The 19250-nt window shown below is 38.0% G+C and overlaps 3 protein-coding genes across 4 annotated transcripts; 2 read left to right on the top strand and 1 right to left on the bottom strand.

Moving 5' to 3' along the window:
* Window positions 1-437: 437 nt before the first annotated feature.
* mafbb (v-maf avian musculoaponeurotic fibrosarcoma oncogene homolog Bb) lies at window positions 438-2054 on the bottom strand. Its single transcript, XM_051123477.1, has one exon. It carries the CDS (start codon window positions 1828-1830, stop codon window positions 895-897), a length of 936 nt encoding a protein of 311 aa, XP_050979434.1. The 5' UTR covers window positions 1831-2054; the 3' UTR covers window positions 438-894.
* A 1639-nt stretch (window positions 2055-3693) lies between these two features.
* On the top strand, window positions 3694-10894 carry si:dkeyp-97e7.9 (DEP domain-containing mTOR-interacting protein). The gene is made up of 9 exons (XM_051123015.1): window positions 3694-4351; window positions 4538-4716; window positions 4875-4998; window positions 7391-7569; window positions 7759-7968; window positions 9616-9753; window positions 9871-9941; window positions 10025-10129; window positions 10214-10894. The coding sequence occupies exons 1-9, from the start codon at window positions 4227-4229 to the stop codon at window positions 10337-10339; spliced, it is 1257 nt and encodes a 418-aa protein (XP_050978972.1). The 5' UTR covers window positions 3694-4226; the 3' UTR covers window positions 10340-10894.
* Window positions 10895-13441: 2547 nt separating this feature from the next.
* On the top strand, window positions 13442-18975 carry adnpa (activity-dependent neuroprotector homeobox a). Of its 2 annotated transcripts, none has more exons than XM_051123287.1 (4): window positions 13442-13803; window positions 15511-15620; window positions 15728-15817; window positions 15916-18975. In XM_051123287.1, the coding sequence occupies exons 2-4, from the start codon at window positions 15513-15515 to the stop codon at window positions 18613-18615; spliced, it is 2898 nt and encodes a 965-aa protein (XP_050979244.1). In that variant the 5' UTR covers window positions 13442-13803; window positions 15511-15512; the 3' UTR covers window positions 18616-18975. The 2 variants fall into 2 exon arrangements, with proteins under 2 accessions (XP_050979244.1, XP_050979243.1); XM_051123286.1 differs by having other exon boundaries at window positions 15508-15620.
* The last annotated feature ends 275 nt before the right edge of the window (window positions 18976-19250 follow it).

The following is a 19250-nucleotide window of genomic DNA, read 5'->3' as shown; positions in this document are numbered from 1 at the left end:
GGACTTTCCAGCAAAATGCTCAGTGTTATTGGAGTTCGTAGTACAAGAGTTACTTTCAAGAGAAATCTAACAACAGTTCAGATGGACGGCCTTTGCTTTCCTCTTAAGGAGAGGCCAGAGGGTTAAACTTATTTCCACCTTGGTACAATCAGTGCCGTGCAGCTCTTCTCCGAGTCTCTCGAGTCATTAGAAACACAGTTGTCTCAGGAAACAGCCGTTAAGCGAGGTCAAAGGTTGCTGCAAGTAGACATACCTGTGCAGTGTTTTTTTTTTTTATGTTCTCATGGTATTTCATGTGTGTGTGTGTGTGTGCGTGTAGAAGTTTATGCATTTGTGTGTATTTCAAGTCAGTCTGTTGATGGGTTACATATAAAACATCCTTGCTACGTACATTGTGTAAGTGTAAGTAAAACAAGAAAACCCCAAAGCTTTTTTTACTTCAAAAATTTATTCTGGAAGTAAGAATGAAATGCAAATCACAACAGTTTACTCTTCCAAAAGGAGCAAATGGTAAAACTGATTAATAAAACAAATTCAACAAAAGATACACAAAATGTTCAAACAGACAGACAAACAAAAATACCAATGCAATGCATCTATTGCCAAAAAGGTCAAATTTCATTTGCATAGCTGAGATGGCTGTTGTGAAAACTAGAAGATAAAAGATAGGCCTACATTATCAAAACCAGCTTGACATGTCAGAGATAAAGTGGAGGGAAAATATAAAATACTACATAACTAAAAATTAAAACTTTCTCCTCTGGCACAAAAACACCTAAAAGCAGTCTAAAGATGGTTTGCTGGTGGGTTGAAGGTGTTTCCAGCAAACAAGCTCACGCAATCTTTTTTATTATTATTTAGAAGATATTTTAGAAATCTTAAATATATGCTGAACTATCGCAAAAATTCAGGCGATGATGGATTTTCACAAGAGGGTCCATTGCTCTGGCAGTTCATTCCGACAACTAGCCTCTCGCATTTGAGTTTATACGCGTCCCTTTCGCGCACCAGCCTACTGAGCTCGTGTTTCAGCTGCTCCACTTGCGTGGCGAGGCTCGTCTTCTCGTTCTCCAGCATGTGTTTCTGCTGAACGCGTTTGTGCCGACACGACTGAGCGTAGCCGCGGTTTTTCAAGGTGCGGCGTTTCTGCTTCAGGCGGATAATATCGTCCTTGCTCATTCCGCGGAGGTGTCGGTTGAGCTCCCGCACAGACATGGACACCAGCTGCTGGTCAGAGAAGCGGCTCTCCGCGCGTTCGCTGCGCCTGTGGTGCGTCTGCTGGTGCATGTTGTGTGACTTCAGGTGCGGTGCGCCTTGAGATGAACAGTCGAGATGCTGCATTAAGTGATCCACGCTTTTGCCGTGCGCGAAGTCGGGATTGTGGCCGAGGTCGGTGTACTGCTGCTGCTGCTGATACTGGTGCATGTTTGGTGTGTGGAACTGACCGATGCTCCTGTATCCCTCCATCTCTGCCTGGTGGAGCTGAGACGGGTGTGCGTGCATGAGATTGGCACTGAGGGCTTCCCGGACATCCTCGGATGTCAGTTCAAGACAGTGGGGATCTGCGTGCTGTGGATAAGCCCCTGTACTCAGGGTCCAGTAGAGATCTTCAGCACCGCTTCTCTGTCCGCTCGGGCTGAAGCTGGGCGATGAAGGCACGGAGCTGCACGGGGTGCTCATGGGTGTGCTGGACACGGAGCCTGGTACGTGTACACCGCACTGCTGGATAAAAGAGCGGTCCGGTCCCAAAGCTGCAGCCTCCTTCTTCACGTCAAATCGCATGTCAAAGTCGCCGTAGTCCAAATTCAGCTGATGCTGCTCCGCCGTCATGATTTCTGCTGATGTTTCGATGGAGTCAACAACTTACTGCTGCGGTTCAGGTTGCATTAATGTTCTGAAAACACGATTCCACCAATTATAAAATTGAGCTGGAAGGGAACAGTTCTTTCAGCCACTCTCCCAAATAATTAGTCAACGGGAAGTTGTCGCTTGTTAGTTTCAGATGGTCTCTCTGTGACCAGGGCAGGATGTATGTTGAAAAGAAAGTAAATCACTCAGCTTTAAAAGCAGCCGCGCAGTGAGGCCACGCCCTCTTTCCTATCACAGCTGTCACTCTCACCAAAACACGTCCAAGTTACATTTACTCCGAATCAAAAGAAAAAGTTGCATTTTGTATAACGAAAAAGGAAGCTATCAACAAGCTTTTATGAAACAAAAAACAAAAACAAAAACAAATGACCACACTTTTATTTTAAGTTTCTCAGTTGATTAATTCTCAGTGTCGTAACAGGCTTGTTTTCTACTATTATTTTTTAGACAAAAACGCCACTATCATAATATAGCGTACTTTACAGTATGACCATCACTGACAGTGACAAACATTACTTTTGCTACTGTATATGTCACTTTCCCTAACTGTCATAATAAATCTGAGCTGTTAAAACATGATTGACATTGTAAAATGTACTCACAGGTGGTGCAACGGAAGGTCACATGATCATTTAAAGTCGGTCTTTCCAGCAACTGTGACCAACAATAATAAAGTCAGAGCACAGTGCCATCCACCCAAGACCATCAGGGTAGCACATGACTCTAAAATATTATAAGCATTAAATATTTAACTAAATAACATGGGAAATACAACATTAAGAACTAAAGCGGACATAACAGGTAACAAAAATAAAAGTTAAAACAAAGGAAAATCTAAGAATTCTGAGAATGCCATTTCCCCCATTTTTTAAATATATATAAAAAATGTACAGTTGCATTTTACAACATTATCATTATTATTTCTGATAAGAAAGTAAAAATTCTAATAATTTTTAGTTGAAAAATTATATACTACCAGTTTTTGAACATTAAGAATTTTAATGTTTTTAAAGTCTCTTTTGCTCACCAAGCCTGCATTTAAGTACAGCAAAAACAGCCAAATTTTGACTTTCTGACAAATTTTTGACTGTTTGCTATTTGAATGTATTTTAATAATGTAATTTCGTTCTGTGATTTCAAAGCTGAATTTTTAGTATCATTACTTCAGTCACTCGATCCTTCAGAAATCATTCTAATATTCTGATTTGCTGCTTAAAAAACATGTTGTTATTATTATGTTGAAAACAGCAGAGTATAATTTTTTCAGGTTTCTTTGATGAATAGAAAGTTCAGAAGAACAGTATTTATCTGAAACAGAAATCTTTTGTAACATTATAAATGTCTTTATCATCACCTTTGATGACTTTAAAGCAGGGGTCACCAGACCCGGTCTTGGAGGGCCGGTGTCCCTGCAGAGTTTAGCTCCAACTCTAATCAAACACACCTGAACCAGCTAATCAAGGTCTTACTAGGTATACTTGAAACTTCCAGGCAGGTGTGTTGAGGAAAGTTGGAGGTAAACTCTGCAGGACACCGGCCCTCCAGGAACAAGTTTGGTGACCCCTACTTTAAAGCATCCTTGCTAAATAAAAGTGTTAATTTCTATATTTCATTCTGTTTCGTTTCTATCATTATAATGATTTCTAAAGGATCATGTGACCCTGAAGACTGGAGTAATGATGCTAAAAAATTAATCTCTGATCACAGGAATAAATTACATTTTCAAATAGAAAGCAGTTATTTTAAGTATTTTAAGTATTTTACAATATTACTACTTTTCCTGTATTTTGGATCTGCTTGATGAGCAGAAGAGAATTCTTTAAAAATCATGAAAAATCGACTGGCAGTTTATACAAATGGTATGACTTCTCTCCCCTCAGCAAACATTCTGAGAAACAACTTTTGTTTCTTTTTTTTCTGCGAGTGTAAGACAGTGCAACTGCAATCTGAAACTGAAAAAGTTAAAATATATCTTGAATGAAAGCAATTTTAGTTAGAATGGTATTTGGACATGAGTCCAAGTGATTATGTCAGTCTACATCCTCAGAAAACTCTTCTACTGACACCATGTGGCCATTGTGTGAAACTCCTGATATGTTTTCCAATTTCCAGTACCGTAGGGGGGTTTTTTACATTTAAAAATGAACAGTTAAGACAACAATAGTGCAACTGCTTTTAAATGTTTTGTCTGAAAAAGCTTGGCTGAAAAATCACCCTAAACAACAAACAATGTTTAAAGTTTTTGTAACAAGGATGTAGAGAGGGAATATATTTGTATACACAACATTTCACAGTATTGAAGAACTGGTGGCTCGGTTCACTGAATATTTAGTAAACACAAAAGCACCAATAAAGCGATGGAAACAAGTGCACAGAAGCACAGACTTGACAGAACATCCATGGAGCTGCTGGGAAACATTCAAAGTGCAATGATGACCAGACACCAAAAGGCTGAGGTAATGATTGCCGGAGAACAACTAAGGTACGCTATATTAAAAAAGCTTGTCCCAGGAGGACATAGTTACAATGCTCACCACTTTTCAAAACTTTATTAGGCTATATATTTAATTAATTGTTGGATATTGAAACTTTATTCTGTTGTACAGTAGGTAGCCTAATATTCTTAATTATGTATTCCATAATAATGGTTGCTGTCTTGGTTTTGAAGGTTGCGAGTACATGATAGCAAGTTGATAAAGGACCGCAGACACCATTTGCGAACGTACCCGAATTGTTTTGTGGCTCAGGAGCTTATTGACTGGCTGATTTCTCATAAAGAAGTGCCTGATCGAGAGACTGCAGTCCAGCTTATGCAGCACCTCATGGACCATGATATCATTCATCACGGTACAGCATTGTTTACTGTACACCAAATAACAAAGTGTATGATACAGGAAGGACATGTCTGTTTTCCTCTGTTGACTCATATCAGGACCCATTTATTTAATGAACAGATTGTAGGCCTACTTATCAATCTATTCTCCACCATATTTTGATCTTTATAGTGTGTGATAAGTGGCCCGCGTTCAAAGACGCCAAATACTTGTACAGATTCAGAAAGGATGACGGCACATTTCCCTTCAACATAGAGGTCAAGATTTTCATGCGTGGACAGAGGCTGTATGAACAGTAAGACATTTTCTCAAGAAGTAAATATGTTTTAAATATTCATTTGGTACTTACTTCCCTCATAGGTAATGTTGACATAATATTTGTCCACTATATCCACCTTATTTTTGCTGTAAGAGTGGGTGCTGCCTTTTGTAAATTTTATGGGTCTGGCTCGTCCGGCTTCGTCCGGTTATTTTTAGCTGTACAAACCAGTGGTTTTGCTGCTTGATACTGCAAATCATACGTTTTACCATATTATTTTAATGTATTATCTTAATTATGAACACACTGGTTTGTTGTGCAAAGTTTTACTATTTACTGCACGTTGGTATTCTTCTTCTTTTTTCTCTATATTGGCTAATGAACCGGAAGTCTCGCCCATAGGCTTACTTCCACGTTAAAGAGTAAGATGGATGTATAATATACACTGCCCTCCAAAAGTTTGGTGGTTTTGGACAATATCAGCATAAATCCTTCTCATTTTTTGGTGCAAATATTAAAGTAACTTGACATTATCATTGAAGACCAGCAATAATCATTTTAATTTTGATTACATAATAATGGCAATATATACATGTCAAAGTCAGACATGCCCCTTTGCCAGCTGCGATGCCTGGTTACTGGTGATTGCCTGAACAGTTGATTGCCAATTAAGTTTAGAATACAATGAATTTAGGCCCAGATTATGCAGAGCTGTAACAGCTGCTAATGCTGGATATTTTGATGAATCGAAAATGTAAGTTTTTTCTATGTATAAACTGTTTGTGTAATAAAATATGTTTTCGTATTTTCGTAGTGTCCCTTATCAGTGCAAAATTGTCATAAATGAAAAAGGATTCATGCCAATATTGTCCAAAACCCCACTTTTCTAGGGCGTTTCCAAACTTTTGGAGGGCAGTGTACATCCCCCAAATTCAGTACAGTCCTTCAGTTTGTTCTGATTGTATTTTGAGAACATTTTACAAAAAGATTTCATGGTAAAACTTAACAACAAGGTTTTAGTTGTTAACTATATTTAATGCATTAACTAATATTAACCAACAATGAGCAATACATTTGTTGATCTTTGTTAACGTTAGTTAATAAAAAAAAACAGCTGTTCATTCTTTATCCATGCTTGCTCAGGTCCAGTAAATAAGATTAATAGATGCAATTTTGTATTTTAATAATGGATGTTGGAATTAACATTAACTACGTGCTTTAGAAGGATGTTTCATTGTTAGTTTACACACCCAGTCAAAAGTTTTTGAACAGTAAATTTATAATATTTTTTAATCTGCTCACCAAGCCTGCATTCATTTGATTCAAAATACAGCAAAAACTGTAAAAATTTGAAATACTTTTACTATTTAAAATAACTGTTTTGTATTTGAATATATTTTAAAATGTACATTATTCCTGTGATTTCAAAGCTGATTTTTTAACATCATTACTCCAGTCACACCATCCTTCAGAAATCATTCTAATGTTCTGATTTGCTGCTCAAAAACCTTTATTTATTTATAATTATTATATTGAAAACACCCAAGTAGAATTTTTTCAGGTTTCTTTGAACAATAGAAAGTCTAGAAGAACAGCATTTATCTGAAATAGAAATCTTTTGTAACATTATAAATGACCAATTTTAAAGGAAAAAAAAAAAAAATATACTGAACAATGAACATAATTTATGAACTAGATTAACATTAATGTATACATTAAATATATTCATATGAAATGTTATTTTTTTAATTAATGTTTTTAATTCAATAACTACTATTAATTAATATAACTTGAAATGTAAAACACACACACAAACTACCATTCAAAAGCTTGGGGTCAGTACGTTTTAGGTTAAGGAATTAGGCTAATACCTTTATTCAGCAAGGATGCATTAAATTGATTAGAAGTGACAGTAAAGACATTTCTAATGTTGCAGAAGATTTGTATTTCAAATAAATGCTGTTTAATAAAACAAAAATCTGAAAAAAAAAAAAAAAATGTATAGTGGTTTCCACAAACCATCAAGCAGAGAACTATTTTCAACACTGATTATAATAAGAAACATTTCTTGAGCACCAAATCAGCATATTAGGATGATTTCTAAAAATTCAACTTGGCCATCACAGGAATAATACTGGAATATTACATTTTAAAATACATTATACAGTTGTTTAAAATTGTAATAATTGTTATAATTTCACAATATTAGTGTTTTACTGTATTCTGATCAAATAAATGGAGCTTTGATGAGCATAAGAGACTGATAAGATTTTTACTGACCCTACACTTTTGAACAGTACTGTATTTGTAAATGCAGAAATTAACTAACCTACAGTAGTAAATGTTGTAAAAGTATTTTAAATATTAGACTCCTCCGAACATGTTTTTCAAAATTCATGCATCGAAATCCACCTGTTGCTTTTTACAGTCTGATTACAAGCAAAGACTCCATCTTACAGCTGAGACAGGAAAAGGGAGTGGCTTATGAACGTTCTTTCCCTGGTTACATGTTAATTGATTGGCTGCTACAGAACGGCGAAATAGAGAGTCGACGCCAAGGACTAGATCTTTGCAAGGCCCTACTAGAGCATGACATTATTCAGCATGGTAAGAACAATAACTGACCTAGGGTGTGTGTTTTATTTCACCATTAACCAAGTCTAAATGCACTGCCTGTTAATCTAATGCCACATACCTGTGTATAGAGCACTTCTTCAACTAACGTCATATCTGCAGTGATTTCTCTCTTTATGCTTTGCCTTTCTGAAACACTCCACTCTTCTTTTCACTCTGCAGTCTCTTTGAAGCACCACTTCTTTGACAGCGGGCTGCTGTATCAATTCTGCATTAACTTTCGCCGCCGGCGCCGTCTTTCTGAACTGTTGCATGAGACAGAGAGTGAAGAGGTTGAATGTACAACACACCAAAACCAAGAAGACCCAGCTGACATTCCCTTCACATTGGACAAAACTCCTCCACCTGAAGGCAGCAGTAACTTCTTATCTGGTAGTAAAATCATTATAAATACTACAACTATATTTCAGTGCTTTGATGTGGAGTGTTAGAGCTTGAGAGATGGTGCTTAGGCAAATGGCCCAATTTAACCAGAGGGAGCTTCAGCACACTAATTGCCTGGTCAACCCCTCTGGAGTAATAAAGCAAAATGAAGTTAAGTGCCTCGCTCAAGGGCACAGCTGAGATATCAGAGCATTATGAGCTCAGTAACTCTCAATTTTCATGGACACCCATATACCTAACCTGCAACCTTTGCGTCAGCAACCCAGGACCTTAACCTAGGGTTTTGCATTATTTTATGTTACACCAAAGGCTCCTTTTCATAACCCCAAACTATTCATGGACCCCTTGACACATGACAAAATCTAATACAAGGCTACCAATATGCCAGCATAAGCATTTGAGTAAATTACTGATATATATTTGTAAGTACTAATATAATATAATGGGGTCAGTATGTTTTTTTTATGTTTTATTCAACAAAGATGCAGTAAAAGTGACAGTACAGAATTTGTTTTTTTTTAAATAAGCAGCACAATTGTTTTAGACATTGATAATTATAATTACTTGATATTGCTTGACCACCTAATCGGCAAATTAGAAAGACTTCTAAAGGATCATGTGAAGCCAAAAAATGAAGTAAAGGAATAAATTACATTACATTTTAAAATATACACCACCAGTCAAGTTTTTGAACAGTAATATTTTTAATGAAGTCTCTTCTGCTCACCAAGCCTGCAATTATTTGATCCAAAGTATAGCAAAAACAGTAAAATTTTGAAATATTTTTACCATTTAAAATACATTTTCTATTTAAATATATATTAAAATGTAATTTATTCCTGTGATTTCAAAGCTGAATTTTTAGCATCATTACTCCAGTGGCATGATCCTTCAGAAATCATTCTAATATTTTGATTTGCTGCTCAAAACATTTATTATTATTATTATTATTATTATGTTGAAAACAGCTGAGAAGGATTTTTCAGGTTCCTTTGATGAGTAGAAAGTTCAGAAGAACAGTATTTATCTGAAAAAGAAATAATGTTTGCAACATTATAAACATCTTTATCATCACTTTTGATCAATTTAAAGCAGCCTTGCTAAATAAAAGTATTAATTTCTAGAATTTGTTGTTGTGAATAATGTTACAGAAGTGCATAATGTTTTTTTCAAATAAATGTAATGTAACAAATAAATTGTAAAAAAAAAAAAAAAGTTTCTTGAACAGCAAATCAGCATATTAGAATGATTTCTGAAGGATCATGTGACACTGAAGACACTGTTATTTTAAATAGTACAAATATTTCAGAATTTTAAAGTTTGTTCTGTACTTTGGATCAAATAAATGCAGGCTTGGTGAGTAGAAGAGACTTCGTTAAAAGACATTAAATATCTTACTGTTCAAAAACTTTTGACTGGTAGTGTACTCAAACAGATAACCGTTATTTTAAGTTGTGCTAATATTTTACAATATTACTGATTTATTTTATATTCAATTAAATAAATGTAGCCTTAGTGAGCAAAAGACACTTAATTTTAAAACATTAAAAAAAAAACAGTAGTGTAGATCCATTTATAAACTGTTCTAAGTGTGTAGAAATGTTTCTAATTCATAATTCTAATTTCTAATTCCAGTTCAACCTGCTTTGGATTTAAAAGTGCCTACAAATGGACGATGTGGAAGTTTGACCCACCAGCAGCATAGTTCATGTGGATACCCACTCAATGCTTCTCTTACCGCTGCCCTTGCAGTACGATGCAATCCCACATCAGGTTATAGGAGAGCATTTGCATGCTTTTGAAAATCTATTACAGGCACAATTGCTGTTTACCAAAAGAAAACATATTCTAAAAGTCAGTTATTCTGTCATGTATTATTGTTTTCGACAGTGCTGAAAAGACATGTAACCTGTGAGGAGCTGTTATCTCCGGGTGCTCCTTATGTAAAAAGAGTTCTTACGGTACGTCTTGCATATATCATGCTCAGCTGGCCATGAAAAGAACCTTGAACTACAGTTTGTTTATGTGAGTTTTATAATTAAAGATCCTCGGTGATGCCCTAGGCTGGGGCTTTGTCGTACGAGGAAAATCACCTTGTTATGTTCAGGCTGTGGATCCTGGAAGCCCTGCTGCGGCAGCAGGAATTAAGGTGATCATAACACGTAAACACAAAAACAGTTGCTTACGCAATAAAAATAAAGAATCCATCATCAGCTGGTTGCCAATTGCTTAGGTACGCCAGTTTGTGTGCCGAGTGAATGGACGCAGCGTGCTTCACCTGGACTATCGAACTCTTTCAAAGCTAGTGATGACGGGACCACGTGTTGTTACTTTGGAAGTGATGGAACCATTGGATTAATTCAGTATAGGTGTAATTATATATGTGACCCAGGACCACAAAACCAGTCATAAGGGTCAATTTTTCGAAACTGAGATTTATACATCATTCAAAAGCTGAATAAATAAGCTTTCCACTGATGTATGGTTTGTTAGGATAGGACTGAGATACAACTATTTGAAAATCTGGAATCTGAAATATTGAGAAAATCGCCTTTAAAGTTGTCCAAATGAAGTTGTTAGCAATGCATATTACTAATCAAAAATTAAGTTTTAATATATTTACAGCAGGAAATTTACTAAATATCTTCATGGAACATGATCTTTACTTAATATCCCAATGATTTTTGGCACAAAAGAAAAATTTATCATTTTGACCCATACAATGCATTGTTGGCTATTGCTACAAATGTATCCGTGCTACTTAAGACTGGTTTTGTGATCCAGGGTCACTTTTATTTATTTATTTATTTATGTATTTGCATAATAGGTGAAGGATGTGCAATATTTCTTCTCTATATACCATGTAAATCTTTTGGGGTTTAAATAATAATAAAAAAAAAATTGATAGATCATATCATATCTGCTTATAGTTGCAATTCTGCATGAGAAGGGGTGTATGCACTACACAATTTAGAGGGACATGTCCTCCCCAATATTCAGATTCATCATCCTGACAGTTATGATGAAACAAAAGTAGTGACAGATTTTTTTTTAATACAGTGTATATGAGTGAAACAGATTACTGAGAAAGTAAAAAAAGTAGGACAATGAATTGTTTCTGTACATTGGTTGTACAGAAGGACTGAAGGCGGCAAACCTAATAATTTAAAGTTGACATGAAATTAAAATTCACACTATTTTCTAAACACTTTATTGTTCTATATGTTTATTATTATTATTATTATTATTATTATTATTTATTTATTAAAACATTTTTTAACTCAAAATTTCATAACTGTCGGCGCCAATTGCCTTGTGGTTAGTGCGCCGACATATAGCACAGCTGTGCTTGCGGCGACCCGAGTTCGAATCCCGTCTCGAGGTCCTTTGCCGACCCTGTTCCCCTCTCTCTGCCCAGTTCTTTCCTGTCATCTCTCTACTGTCCTGTCCATTAAAGGCACAAAAATGCCCAAAAAATATAACTTTCGAATTTTGAACTTTATGTGACACTGAAGACTGGAGTAATGGCTGCTAAAAAAGCTTTGCCATCACAGAAATAAATTAGATTTTAAACTATATTAAAACAGAAAGTGGTTATTTTAAATTGTAATAGCATTTCACAATATTGCTGCTTTTACTGTATTTCTAATCAAATAAATGCAGCCTTGGTGAGCATAAGATGACTGTAACACAAAAACTAACATCCAAACGTCTTGAGAAATGACAAGCAGCTGAGCAAGTAGTAACACTGTAATTTGTAAGTGTATTATTAGTACTACTACTACGTTCATAGAGTATTTGTGGAAGGATTTCCAATTTAAAAAGATACACAAATTCATTTGTGTTAATGTTGGATTGTTAAATGACAGTAGTCTTAAACCTGACACTACCCTTACGAAAATTAACCATGGTTTTTACTACAAATAAAACAAACAAACAAAAAACATGGTTCCTAAAGTTAAATCATTAACCATGGTCTTGATACAGCAACCGTAGTTCAATCATGGTATTTGTAGTAAAACTATGGTTATACCATGGTTTTATTATATTTTGGTGCATTGATTACCATTTGTATACACTGTGTGCAGAATTATTAGGCATGTTGATATTCTGGTCATATTTTTTTTCCGAACACATTTTACCAATTCCAAACCACATCAGTCTTAATAACTACTGTTAATTTTGTATTTAATCATTTATATGTGATATATAATTGTCCATGAAGGCTGGAAGTGAAAAACTCCTTATATTCAGGTGTGCATAATTATTAGGCATGTTTTCTTTTACAGATAAAATGAGCCAAAAAAGATATTTAACCCAGACTGAAAAGTCCAAATTATTAAATGCCCATGAGAAGAATGCAATACTAATGCATTACAAGAATTTGCAAAGTTAAGGCTTGACCATTGGACAGCGAAATGCTTGTTGAGTCTGCATGGCCAGAAAAAACAGGTGGAGAAGAAAAGATGCATGTTAACTGCAAAAGGATTAGGAATTAAGGTGACAGTAAGTTTTGGGAGTTCATTTTAGTCCATCTCTGCAAGTCAGACTTTTCAGGATTGGAGACATGAACTCCCAAAACTTACTGCCAGATTTTGGAAGATAAATCATTTAATCAGAGGTACAAGAGGATGTGATGCTTGTCCTTCAAGAGTCACTCTCAACTTTTGTAGCTAACATGCATCTTTTCTTCTCCACCTGTTTTTTCTGACCATGCAGACTCAACAAGCATTTTGCTGTCCAATGGTCAAGCCTTAACTTTGCAAATTCTTGTAATGCATTAGTATTGAATTCTTCTCATGGGCATTTAATAATTTGGATACCAATTTTCAGTCTGGGTTAAATATCTTTTTTGGCTCATTTTATCTGTAAAAGAAAACATGCCTAATAATTACGCACACCTGAATATAAGGAGTTTTTCACTTCCAGCCTTCACGGACAGTTATATATCACTTACAAATGATTAAATACAAAATTAATAGTAGTTATTAAGATTGTTGTGGTTTGGAATTGGTAAAATGTGCTTGACCAGATTATCAACATGCCTAATAATTATGCACACAGTGTATAACCATAGTTTTATTACAAATACCATGATTGAACTACGGTTGCTGTATCAAGACCACGGTTAATGATTTAACTATAGGAACCATGTTTTTTTGTTTGCTTGTTTTATTTGTAGTAAAAACCACGGTTAATTTTCGTAATGGTACCGCTTTCAACGTTGATGACATTGGACAAGTACTAATCTTATCACTAACACAATTTCATAATCTCAATTTAAGTGTAAACACAAGCAGATAAAACTCATTCAAGAACAAAAGCTGCAATTCTTTCATGAATCAACGACTTAAACCTACTTGGTTACTATTGTGTCGGCGTTGAATGGTCCCCAGACACCAGTGTGGCCCTTTTGAACTTTACACAAATATATGTCATTTCCGTTTGCAACCGTCCGCCATTTTGAACAGGCTGGGCTGGTATGTGGAACGGAACAGTCTCAAAGAGAAAAAAGTCTGTTCTCTGTCCTGTGTTGGTACTGAATTGACACAACAGTCTATCCAAGCTGTGTATTACAGAACAAGTTAATGGGGTCGACAGAGACTGCCCTGTAGCCTGTGTTTATCCAGTTGATGACACATGGTGCGGATTCTCAGGATGAGTTGCCGAAATCCACCGGCGGCGGCAGCGGCGCGAAGGACTGCAGCATCTGCCCGGGCCGAATAAACACAATCTGTCTCTGTCCTTTCACCCTAACTATCAATTTGGCCTCAAAGCAAATCGCTCGAAGGGAATTCCATGCGAGACCGTGAGGAAAAGCAGGTAATGTGTCCTTCTAAACGTCTGCTTTTCTTTCTCTGGCATCGGTGCTTTTGTGTGGAGTTCAGTGTGCACATCAAACATCCCGCGTGGCTAAGCTAACGCGCTAACTGCATATATGTGCATGGAGTAACAATGGTCTTGTTGTCGCTAAACTAAGTTCGTTTTTAAATTAAATTATACATTTGAAGCACGTCCCTCCCATTGGAAAGTTGGTACGTGCGGGTCAATTCAACGCCAGCGTAACCTGTCAAAATAAATGGGGTGTTATTTTGCTGAGCCCATCAAAAAGGCCTGCCGTGGCCTGTATTGTCTAGTGGAGTTGCAATCATTAAAGCAACTGTTCCTGTTGCAGGGCTGCATTTGCTGCATGCATGCATTGTGTTTCAGGAGTCAGGTTTATGTAAGAGCTGTTTGTTTACATTCTGCATAATCTATCACACCAGTGACCCTAGACAGTGCTGCAAAGTATGTCCAAGGATGAGGATGTTGTCCTCTGACAAGCTGACAGCAGTGCTTTTATAATAACTGTACATTTACGTTTAGGTTTCTTTGTTGTTATTTGGAGTGCACAGTGTCAGGTGTAAGATGGCTTTGTACCCAAGAGCAGAAGAGAATTGCACTAAAGATAAAGTGAACCTGTGGAAGAAACATGTCTGGAGCTGCTTCTGATGTGATGCTCCAGCAGGATTTATTTTATTTGAGCAATGCATGCACATTTACATACTGAGTGTTTTGTCCGCTTCATTTTTTATTTTTAACATATACCTTTTTTCATTAAAAAGTTTAGCGTGGTTGAATTGTTTTAAAGAACGTTTGTTAGTTCACCTCAAAATAAAAATAATTTTTGTCATCATTTACTCACCCTCACATTATTACAAATCTACAAGACTTTCTTTGTTTAAAAATATATTTTTAATGAAACTGAGAGATTTCTGTCCCTCCAATGAAAATCACCTGAAACGTTAAAATGTTAAATGCACATTAAATATGGTAAACAGAAGATCAACCGAACTTGCCACACTGGTTCTTGAGGATGATTGAACGTGCTACAAAGCTCATTGGTTTTCATGGTTGAATCAAGTACAGTTCTGTTTACCATATTTGATGTGCTCTATGTGTGTGCATTGATCACAGGCCTAAATTAAATCTGTTCATCATATAAAGCAGTCATGTCTATTTAGAAGACTTGGCTTAACTGTTCGATTGATATGGATAGCTTTTACAGTTTTCAATACAGAGACAGAAATCTTTCAGATTTCATTAAAAATAGTTTTGTGTTTTAAAGTTGAACAAAATCTGTATGGGTTTGGAGCGAACATGAAGGTGAGTAATTGATGATACCATTTCTTTTTTTAGTTGAACTATCCCTTTTAAAATTGTTGATGTGATGCACACTTTCATGAGGCTAAGAACCACTTGGGGCCAACAAATTGAGATCACATGACTAGCAGAATACTACTTATTTTTACCCCCTCTGTTTTTGCACACCTACACTTGTGGAATAAGGTAATCAGTGTTGACTGCAAATAGAGCATTTCTGCATACTGAATAACTGAAAGCTGCTTTTGCATGATGCTAAATGCTGTATTGCATTTAAGTGCATAAAGAGTATATTCGTCTGCACAGCATAGGTAGTAGCTAATTGCTTATTGAAACACTAACAATTGAAAGCTTAACTAATATCCTCCTTTTCTTTTTGCATAGAAGAGATGTTTCAGCTTCCAGTGAATAACCTCACTCGGCTGAGGAAGGCCAGAAAGAAAGTCAAGCGACTGCTGAGTGACATTGGCCTTGACTACTGCAAAGAGCATGTGGAGGTAATTCTTAAATTGTCATTGTGTTTCCTAGTATCATATTGAACATCAAATTAAACATTTTTTATGTTGATGTATACTAATGCTATTTTCTGTCCATTTTCCTGTAGGACTACAAAGATTTTAGCCCCAGTGATTCTTACATGAAACAATTTTACCTTGACATTTGTATGTGGGATCCATCCTGGACAAAGTCACAGGTATGTCACCCATAGCCACTATAACAAAAGTCCTCAAATCAAAATATTTCGCATTGCATAAACACTTCATAATTTGCTTTGTTTTTTAAATGTTGCAGGACTACCGAACAAAGCAGTTCTGCTGCTCAGATTGCCCGTTTGCCTCCAAGTATTTCTCTGCCTACAAAAACCACTTCCGCAATGTTCACAGAGAAGACTTTGAGAGCAGGATCCTTCTTAATTGCTCCTATTGCACATACAGTGGGAACAAGAGGACACTGGAAACCCATGTCAGGCTCTTCCATATGCCTCACAATATGGTGCGTCAGGGTTTCGCCGGCCCTCACGGAGCTCCAATCGGGGTTAGGGACGGTATGCGGGTAGACAAGCCCATGTTGGGCGATCGAAAGGAGCTCCCGGTGTACTACTGCAAGAAGTGCACCTATCGCGATAGACTGTACAACGTGGTGCGCAGGCATATCTACAGGGAACACTTCCAGCATGTGACTACACCATACCTGGGAAAAAACTCAGAGAAACAAGAAAACAGTGTAGAAGTCCCTGGCAACAGTCATGGGATTCACTGCAAGAGCTGCCACTTTACACCTCGTTCTTATGAAGCTCTGGTGCAGCACGTCATTGAGTTCCACGAGCGCATTGGCCATCAAGTCACCGCTATGATTGGGCACACCAACGTCATAGTGCCGAGGCCCCAGGCGAACTTAATCCAAAGGGGCGTTGCAATCGCTCCAGGTGTGCGTCCTCAGACACCTCAAATGAATCGCTTCAGTATGCCCAAAATGGTGGGGTTACCTGTCGGCAACCATTTCAAGCAAACCCTCGCAGGAAACTCCGTGCCTGGTCACCCAGTGCGCGTTACACTACCTGAGAAAGCTTTCGTGTCTGGTGCGGTCTCCCAGCCACACACGGCAAAGCACCTGGGCGGCTTCGGAGTCCATGGTGCTACACATCTTAACGCCCAGTCAGCTTCTTTCTCCCCCTCTTTGAAGAGCCTACCTCTCTCTTCATCCGTGCATGCTGCTACTGCCACCTTGACGTCACTGCAGGCCAAGAAAGCTTCCGCCAATGCTCTGAACACCTCACAAACGCAAAAGTGGAAGATCTGCACCATCTGCAATGAACTTTTCCCTGAAAGCGCATACAGTGCTCACTTTGAAAAGGAACATCAGGCGGAGAAGGTGAGGGCGATGGCTAAATACATCATGAAGATTCACAACTTCACTAGCAAGTGTCTATACTGTAACCGTTACCTTCCCAGTGACTCTTTGTTGAACCACATGCTAGTGCATGGGCTATCTTGCCCACAATGTCATTCCACGTTTCACGAAGTTGAGAAAATTGTAGCACACAAGCGGCTGGCGCATCCCAACGAGCCAGGGGATCCGCCAACTGGTTCTCCTCTTACCTTCGATCTCACACTTCAACAAGGGAGTCCCAAAAATGTCCAGCTTATTGTAACCACCTACAACATGAAGGAGACCCCTGAAGCCTCTTCAGCTGCCAATCAACTGCCACAAAACAGCGCCATGCCTAAGCCTGCAAAGATGCCTGCGAAGCAGCCGGATACTCCAAGTGACCCTGTGGTCCGAAACATGTCCCAGTCTTCGGTGTCGCAAAAGAAAGAAGTTGGGAAGACACTCTGCCCGCTGTGCTTTACAATTCTCAAAGGTCCCATCTCGGACGCCCTAGCCCACCATTTACGGGATCGTCATCAAGTACTCCAAACGTTGCACCCTGTAGAGAAGAAACTAACCTACAAGTGCATCCACTGCTTGGGAGTGTACACTAGCAACATGACTGCTTCCACAATCACGCTCCATCTGGTGCACTGCCGAGGTGTTTGCCAGACCCCCAAAGGCGCCAAGCCCATCACTCCCGGACTGCGCTCACCTGGAGCTGGGTCTCTCAAACGTGAGTTAGTCACCCCAGATGCATCTGACCCCAAGAGAAGGAAGATGGTAGACCAGTCTAGGTATTACCCCACAGTCTTCGTTGAGAAGCCAGAGGAGCCGGTTGTGTTGGCGTTGGATCCGAAAGGTCATGGCGACGAGTCCTACGAAGCACGGAAAGCTTTCCTTACGGCGTATTTCAATCGGCATCCCTACCCATCCCAACGGGAGATCGAGAAACTCGCTGCAAGCCTCTGGTTGTGGAAGTCCGATGTCTCGAGCCATTTTGCCAACCATCGGCGGTCGTGCGACCGGGACTTTGTCACCCGCAAACCGGTGGTGTTACTAGGGTTTAACATGCGGGCGGTGAGCCAGCTCAAGCACGACATGAGTTTTGACGCCCGCTGGCTGTTCGACGTCAACGACGACGAAAAGAGCGGATTCTCAAGGACCTCAAAATTTGGGCTGAAGTCTCCTGTTGGTTTCCCTGCAGACTTCAAGGAGAGAAAGCAGCCGTTAAACACTGGACAAAGTAGTCAAAGCAACTGTGCCTTTAAGCCATGCCCTGGATCATCCTCAGAACCCATTGCCATTGACTCTGACAGTGATTCAGAGCCAGAAGTGATTCCTAACGAAAATCTTAATCGACAAACTGCAACGTTAAGGCCTTCGGTAGTTCAGCCCCACACTAAAGGGACACTGCTGCGAGAGAGCTTCCGTTGCGAAAGAGATGTCAGGGCGAGCAGAAGCTCTCCCAGAGTTGGGCCAAAAAATCTAGATGGCTCCGTTTCTAGTTCCAGTCCTGACGAGGCGGCCTGGTCAGGCAGTATGTCTTCTGAAGAGAGCCACTACAGACCAGCAGGACGATTCGAAGTGAAGGGGAAGAAAGTTGGGTTGCTTGGTAGATGATGACTTCTGGTGATCTTATGGTCTTTTTTCTCTATCTATCCTTGCCCAGATTTGTAGGTCAAGCTTTTACCTCACATATGGCTGACATTGAACCTTATGATATGAACATGTAAAGTTGGAGGAGTTACACAGTTTTACTGAAAGTACTGTTTACTCTTAAACTCTCAAATTCTGCTCTCAAAAAGCGGAAGAACTAATATACTGTATACTGTTTTTTTTCCAACCGATCCATAGTCCTTGGTGAGTTTTTTTTTTTTTCTTCTTCTTCTTTTTTTGTATACTGTTCTCTGTATTTAATCATACACTTGTTGGAATTGTAACAAAATTGATAGGTCTATTGTTTTTTTCTCCTGATTAAATAAAAAAAAAGTGTAATTTACAATCAAGTGCTTTGATGTGTTTTTCTTTTCTTTTTTTTTTGTAAAAAATTCAGAAATGGAACACTTTTATATATTATAAATAAAATTATAACACACAGAGACCACTAATATTAAAGGAATAGAATTAAAGGGATTGCTTACCCAAAAATGAAAATTCTGTTGTTAATTATTCACCCACCTTGTCGTTCCATACCCGTAAGACCTTTGTTCATCTTCAGAACACAAATTAAGATATTTTTGATGAAACCTGAGAGC

The sequence above is a fragment of the Labeo rohita genome, chromosome 11 (assembly GCF_022985175.1).
Source record: "Labeo rohita strain BAU-BD-2019 chromosome 11, IGBB_LRoh.1.0, whole genome shotgun sequence".
Taxonomy (NCBI): Eukaryota; Metazoa; Chordata; class Actinopteri; order Cypriniformes; family Cyprinidae; genus Labeo; species Labeo rohita.
The sequence above is the reverse complement of the archived record's forward strand: the minus strand, read 5'-3'. Positions and strand labels throughout refer to the sequence as shown.